We start from the raw sequence: 7863 nt of genomic DNA, 5'->3' as shown, positions 1-7863 counted from the left end.
TATAATACATATATAATATATATTATATATACATAATATATATGTGGGTGCACATGTGTATATTTCAATACTCAAAAGTCTCTGAAAAGTAATTATCTGTTTCATGGGTAACACAAGCAAATTTAGACAGGTTAATCCATGTGTTAGTCACGTTTCTGTTGCTGGGACAAAATGTCTGACACAAATAATTTAAAGGAGGAAAAGTTTATTTTGGCTCAGAGTTTCAGAGGTTTCAGTCCATGGTTGGCCGCCTCCCAGGCAGAAACACAGTGGTGCAAGGGCGTGGTGGGGGAAAGCTGATCAGTTCATGGCAGCCAGGGAGCAAAGAGCAAGAGGAGAGCCAGAGAGGGGGTGGAGGAAACAGGATATACTCTTCAACAGCACACTGCAAGTGACCTACTTCCTCCAACTGGGCCCTACTGCCTTATGGCCCATTTAGCTATGAACTCACCGCTGGATTAATCCATTGAAGAGGTTAGTGCGTTTAGGACCCAGTCACCTCTCTAGGCCCCACCCCGAAACACTGCTGCACTGGGGACCAAGCGCTGGATGCTTGAGGCTTTACAGGATACTTCTTAAGCCATGGAAGGCCATTTGTCCAAGTTTACACAGCTAGGAAATAATACAGCCAGTCTTAAATCCAGATCTCTGTAATCCAAAGCCTATATATGTGTTCTAAAATTCTAAGGTGTTGCTAACATCAATTTCAAATAAAGACTAAAGTGGACAGAATAGAAGAATTAACCTTTGTGTATTCGTGATGCAGGTTCAACAATTACCAACTTACGGCTAATCTTATTTCTCTTATACCAAGCCTACTTGTGCACAGTCTTGAGGTAAATCCCAGCTATCCTAACATCTCATCTATAAATATTTCAACATGAAGCTCTAAAACATAGACTGCAAATAATTTATTTCTTTCTCTCCTAGAGCAAAATATCCCCAATCAGCTGTTCTTAAACAAAGCTCTGTTCTTCTCAAGAATGCCCCACACCAGACCCCAAATTATTTTACTATGAGATGTTCCTTTGGAGACAACAATTTTATTAGATTGCTCTGATCACTCAAAGTCCCTTTCAAAAATACTTATGTTCAGTACTAACTTGCATTTTGCCCTATGAAAAAAATGCTGGAATACAGCTTCCTCTGTAAACATAGGGGAGGGACAGAGAATGAATCTCACATCCTTAGGAAATCAGTCCAAGAGTCAGAAGGCAATCGTTAATTGAGTACTCACTCTCCATGTTTTAAGAGAACCTATAGTGATTGCAAGACAACTGTGCATTCAATAAACATTAAGAGGGAGCTACGTACCAAAACTATTCAGGGTGCTAGACACATACTGGGTACTGAGAAAATAAGGGCTCGCTCCACCAAGTTTACTTTCTAACACAGATTTAAATATAAGAAAACAAATAACTAACCCAGGCATGGTGGTGCATGCCTGCAATCCTACCTACTTGGAAGGCTGAGGCAGGAGGATCACAAGTTTGAGGTCAGCATCATATCTCAAAATAAATAAGAAGGACTGGGAATATAGCTCAATATTTCCTGGATACAATCCCCAGGAAAGAAAAAAGACAGGAAAAGAGGAGATGCACTGCTCCAATGCAACCAGAGTATAAAGGATGAGAAGAGGGCAAAGAGTTACTGAAGTCTCGAAGAAAAGGAGTGAAACAGTTGAGAAATGAGGGGCCGAGGCCCAAAAAATATGTTTCCAGAATCACACAGAAGCTAGGGGAGGGAAAATCTAGCCTACTATGATTGCTACCTCAACAGGAACAGGAGATACTTAACCATTGACATTTTAAGCTACTATGTTTTTATGAAACTGTTGCATTTTAAAATGGCCTTGACAAGTCACATAGAATTTTGAAAAATGGAGAATCACACAGTGCTTTGGGCAGAGAAAACACCCCAGACAGGCTTGTGTGATCGTGACCAGGTTTAGCAGACATGGAGGGACAACCATGGGCTGTGACGAGGGAATAAGGGTAGGTGCGGCCAGGTTAAAAAGGGACTCGAACCCAAGGTGCAGTTGTATGTTATAAGGCTGTAGATTGGCAGAGATGAATCTTTTAAAGCCAAAGACTTCACAGAAAACACCACCATTTTTACCGGGTTGAACATGGATTATGATTTTTGTCACTTTTATTTATTCTAATTCTCTATACTTTTTATAGAAAACTCTTAGATATAGAACTTAGTGTTTGCTTAAAGATGGGGGTGGGAGGATGAAGATGACAGGCGGGGAACTGCTGGGGGACAAGCAGGGGACGGCTCAGCCTCTAGGCTGCATTGACTCTCCAGGGGAGAGAACCCTGAAATAGGGACATGGAGGACTGGTGGTTTCAACCCCCAAATAAAGCCAAAGGACTAGTTCCTGAGGCTGCTGAAATGACACTAGGACAGGGTGTGAACCTCTGGGAAACCTGTACATTCCACCAGAGCTGGTGAGCAGAGTGCCTTTTGTGATCCCTGGTCGCTCCTATCTCTGAGTGGGTGTCAGGAGCACAGACAGAGCAGCTCAGTCACACAACGCAATGAGAGCAGACTAGGAGGCCTTTAGGTACACAGGGCAGCACTTTCAAGGTAACTAGACTGATCCGGATGACTGAAATGTCAAAATTTGGCGTAGTAAAAAGGGGTTATGAAAAGGGCATACCCTTTGAAGCTGGACAAACCTGAATTTCAAATCCAGACTCCCTACTCGCTAGTTGAGTGATCTTGGAAAAGTTACTTAACTTCCTCAACTTGAGACATCTCCTTTGTAAAAAGCAAAAAACACACTCAAGGTGGTGCAGAGGGTTGATGATATGGTATGTAGAGACCCAGTTCCTAGTGCACTGTTGCTATTTGTTTCTTCCCTCTTCTTAGGAAAGTCAGGGCCAAATCAAAGGGAAATTACTAACAGCTGAACATCCTGTAAGCTTCCAAGTTCAACTTCCTGTATTAAAGCCTTTAAGTAGAGTACTGAGTAATAGCAAAATAGACCTATTTCCTTTTTCTTTGCTACTTAGAAAAACAGGTACTAATGAACAGAAAAAAATGTCAGATATATACACTTATAAGGAATAAGAATGACTCCTACGACTCAAGAGGAAAACAGAAATAATAGCGTTTTCTACAGTATATTAGTAGAGCTATCACCAGGGAAGAAATACAAATGGCCAAGTATACATCATGGTGCAGATCTAAAATGCCCCTCAAGATTCTTTGTGCTCAGAAGCGGGGATTTTGGAAAGTAATTGGATCAGGAGGATTCAACCTCACCAATGGATGACTCCATCGTAATGTGATGGCACTATTGGGATTAACAGAATTTAGGAAGAGCCGGAGCCTAACTGAAGGGAGCGGATCATGGGGCACGACCTTCGGGACTAGATCTGCTCCTTGGCCCTTCCTCTCTACCCCTCTCCCTGTCTCTCAGCTTCCTGTCTGTCAGGAGGTGACGTGTCATGAGGCAAGCTCTGCTCCATCACACCCTTCCCACCACAGACCTGAGAGCGACAGAGCCATCAATCAAACACAGAAACCTCTGACAGCATCTCCTTTAAGCCGGTTTTCTCACAGCAAGCAAAGAGCTAACACATTAACCAGGAAGACACAGATCAAAACCGTCATGAGACAGCCCTTGGCATTCACTAAGATGGCTAAACTCAAGGGGAGGACGTGGAGAAGTTAGTGGAGTCTTGGCACCTTGCTGATGAGACAGTAAAATGGTAAGGCCACTGTGAAAATCTGTTCTGCAGTTTCTCAACCTAGCAAATGTATAGCTACAATAAGAGGCAGTAATTCCACCAAGAGGTATAAATGCAAAATAATTTAAAAGCGTGTTTATACAAAAACTTATGCAGTGATATTCATATTAGCTTTACAATGGCCAAAAAGTAAAACAACAACTCAAATGCCCCAAATAGGTGACTGGATAAACAAAATATGGTATATTCATTCAATGGAATATTGCTCTACCGTGAAAATGAATGAAATATTAATGGCATGGATGATGCCTGAAAACCTTATGCTAATTGAAAGGAGCTAGACGTGAGATCATGAGCTATTTTATTCCATTTACAGATGATACCCAGCATAGGCAAATGCATGGAGACAGTAGGTTTGTAGTCACTGAGGGCTGAGGTCTAGGGCCAAGGTGAATAGGGTATAAAAGAATATGGAGACTTTGGCGGGGGGCAGTCAAAATGTTCTAAAACTGATCACGGATAAGTGTTGTAAAATTCTGTGTATCTATTAAAATCATTTAACTAAACAGTTGAAATCAGTGAATGGTTTGGTATGTGGGTTTTACATCAGTAAAGACGTAAAAAGGGAGAAGGACGCACGGCCAAGTCCTGAGACAGAACTGCCTGCTGCATCTGATCGCAGTCACAGGGCCCGCCCCAGGCTGCAGAAGGGGGAGGGAATCCAACCACCTCACAGAGCCCTGGGGAGCTGGCCCAAGTGGGCTTTCTCAAGGCGGTCAATGTTTTTCTCTTCTTGGGCAGAGCAGAAGCATGAGTACCTGACCTTGGCAATCGACACTCTTGGGGCACGGTCTTGCTTTGTGGTCTCTGACGAAGGGCCAGTTTCTCGCAGACTATGTAGCCTCCACCCCAGTTTTCAGAGAGTTTATGGGACCTGACACTTCTCACCGTCATTAGTGAATTTAAATCCCAAGCCAGCCTGCTTCTCGAGCACAACCTTCAGTGTATTTCATCCAAATCTTCCCCTGGTCGTATATCCGAAGTTTATACCCACACGAGGAACAGAAAGTCCCTTCCCCCCAAATGGCTGAACTTTAATTTTCTGACTTCCAAAGGTAATTTTTCTCATGAATCTGAGTTCTGTGGTGTCAGACTCTTACTTTTTATAAGAGTATTCACAATACTTTTGAGAGAGAGAAAGGAAAAAAAAGAATACCATGGAAGAGGACCAGGATAAGGTTACACTGAAATGAAGTTGCAGTCTCTTCCTGTACTTACACCCATACTTAGGTCATCACTCATCCCGATGCAACCTGAAAGATCTGGTCCCGGGTCGGGACCACTTGTGGGGCCAAGGCACCTGGGGGTAGAAAGTACCGATACTTTACTACAAGTGAAAAATTTAGCAGAAATAGTCCCTACCCTCCCACCCCTAGTCTACGAAGTTTCTAATGAAAGCCACACCTGAAGACAGATATAATGAAAGACCTCCTGGCTCCATCAGAGAGAGGTTCCTAACAGCAGAAAAGCCAGCCAAAAATGAAAATGAAGAATTTGCAATTCAAAGTCTTGCTTCCTCAAGCCTCAGTACAGAAAGGAAATTTCACTGGGGGTAGAGAGTTCTCACCAACTTCCCATGACATTTCTAAATTTTCCTGAGGAATATCAGTCTGCATACTTAAAAAGGCAGGTGAGCACAAATGAGCACTGAAAGAGGACGAGGGTGCGGAGACAGGAATGAGAGCCCAGAGGCTTGTTCATCTCGTGGGTGAAAGGAATAGAAGAAATATGAGCAAAACTCACCTAAGTTACTTAGCAGCGCGTACAGGATGCACATACCTAACAACTGGGACATGTCATAGGATTCATCAGAATTTTAGAATGGGTAGTATGAAGTTCGAAAGCAGTCTCTTTATTTTAAAATTATAAACCCTCAAAAACTTGGAGAAGTTCCTCAGCAAAAACATTATGATCTCAGGGCATGAAATTCTGACCAATTCAAACGTTGGGCAATGGGAAGAAGATGCCTTTGAAGAGTGGGGTAAGGGAACTGCGCTCCCTGAACTCACTCGCACTGTCTAGTCACGTCCAAAGCATCATCCTTTATTTCTCCATTCTTAGGCCTTTCCCATGAAGCACAGGTTGGGTTGGCTACACACGAGAACGATGTGAGTGCCAGCCCTGGAATCACTGTGCAGCTCTCCAGAGACAAGGCATCTGCAGAAGAACACAAAGGAATAAAAACAGAAGTTAACTTCCGGTTCAGACCATATCAAGCGTAAATTCTCCCCCTCTTGAGAGATTTGTTGAATCATTTCTGAAAAAGCAAAAGTCAAAACAATTCTATTAATGTTTTATCAGATCTCACCTAGATGGTAGTTGCATGGAGGAACACAAAAAACTTTTGTCTACTAGGCAACTCAAGAACCTAAAATGTACAGCCAGCAGACAAAATTCAGCTAGCTCCCTGTTTGTGTAAATAAAGTTTTATTGGAATACAGCCACACACATCTGTTATGTATTATCCATGGCTGACTGTGTGCTCCAGTGTAAAGCTCAGTAGCAACAGAAACTACACAGACTACAAGGCCTAAAATACTGTCGAGCCCCTTACAGAACAACTTGTAGATTCCTCAAGAGAAAATTGTTAGACACAATGACAACCCACCAAGAAGTGGGCCAGGAAATAGGTTGGAGTAGCAAGCTATTTTAGTGGGGAAAACAACTTGGGTACATTTCCATGTTTAGGAAGCTGCAGAATTTAACAAAAACCATAGACTTTTGAGTCAACCACAGTGTCTTAGTTCAAATCCTGGCTCTAACATACACTAGTTGTGTGATGTTGGATAAATAACTAAGCTACTCTGAATCTTAGTTTATTTATATATAAATGGATACATAACCTTGCATAAATTAATAACTGTTTCCTCTTTAAAGTAGGAACTACATTAGCATCCCTACTTTATAGAGATGGGGTGAGAATTAAATGAGTTAATAGATGCAGTCAGAGCACAGAATGTACTAGGAACATAGCAAGCATTCTTTAAGTGCTGACATTGGTGGTCGTGGTTATCACTGAAATATCATCAATAAAATAATCTCCACAAAGCCATAATGTATTGTCCAACACAAACTGGACATCCCATTCGCACTAATAGTAGTTTCTCAGCAGTTTAAAGGACCCTCAAATCACTTTTCTATTGTTTCTTAAATTTATCTTGATAATCATCCCATTTCTCTTGCTCTTTCAGAAGCAATATCAACCTTTGCATTTAAGTGCATACAGGTTATGCTGGGAGTTATCCTAACTCTGAGCGCTTCCTAGGACAAAAGCTCTTTTTCCTTAGCCTGGCAGTCAGTAACAATCCACAGCTTGATCGAAGACCAGCTTTTCCTTTCTTCACACTTTCTTTCTCCTGTGTCTTAACCCAAATCCTCCTTCCCCAAATGACTTTTCAAACACTTGAGGCCTTTGTATTCTTACTTCCCTTTTCATTATGTTAACTCTCTCCTCCCCTAGGCTTCTTCTGAGTCAAAGTCTTGCCTCCCACCAGTCTGTGACCTATTTGAGGACTTATATTGTGGTGCCTTTTAATATATATAACATGGTATAGCTGTTCAAATATATAGATAGATGGATTGAATTCAGAAATAAATACCCAAGTATTCAACAGCCTCCCCACATGTATATAATTGCAATTATTTTCTTTCTAAAATACCCCTTCCCGGCCCCCTAACGCTGTGTGAGCAGGAGTAGGAGAAGCTATCCATGCTTACCCAGAAGAGGTGTGTTCCAGATTGTATGTTTCAACACAAAGTGTGTCTGATGAATTCTTCCTTCCTGATCCCTTTGCAGATGGCCACAATGATGATTCTGAACAGAAAAACCAAGTATTATTAGCTCTTCGAAGGAAGGCAACATGACACAGTCCCTCATTTCCTTTCTTCATGTTCTAAGATAGAAAGTCTACAACTGGTCCCAAATGACCCTGTGAAAGAGGTCGGGAAGGCGATAAATATGTCAAATAAAAAGTATTCATACTTCTGATCAAAAAAGGTATATCAGCCGGGGATTTAGCTCAGTGGTTCCATCGCCTGCCTCACAAGCACAAGGACCTGAGTTTGATCCCCGGTACCAAAAAAAAAAAAAAAAAAAAAACAA

General features: G+C 41.9%; 1 protein-coding gene across 1 annotated transcript in view; it reads right to left on the bottom strand.

Moving 5' to 3' along the window:
• Window positions 1–7863, bottom strand: part of Irag2 (inositol 1,4,5-triphosphate receptor associated 2) — a 115976-nt gene that overhangs the window by 32509 nt on the left and 75604 nt on the right. Inside the window, exons 21-23 of the mRNA XM_010615129.3 lie at window positions 7479–7575; window positions 5771–5918; window positions 4980–5061 (exon numbers count right to left, since the gene is read on the bottom strand). Of these exons, the coding sequence (XP_010613431.2) occupies window positions 4980–5061; window positions 5771–5918; window positions 7479–7575 (327 nt within the window). The remainder of the gene's footprint in view (window positions 1–4979; window positions 5062–5770; window positions 5919–7478; window positions 7576–7863) is intronic.

Source organism: Fukomys damarensis, unplaced genomic scaffold (genome assembly GCF_012274545.1).
Source record: "Fukomys damarensis isolate Sample0158 unplaced genomic scaffold, DMR_v1.0_HiC HiC_scaffold_19, whole genome shotgun sequence".
Lineage (NCBI taxonomy): Eukaryota > Metazoa > Chordata > Mammalia > Rodentia > Bathyergidae > Fukomys > Fukomys damarensis.
The sequence above is the reverse complement of the archived record's forward strand: the minus strand, read 5'-3'. Positions and strand labels throughout refer to the sequence as shown.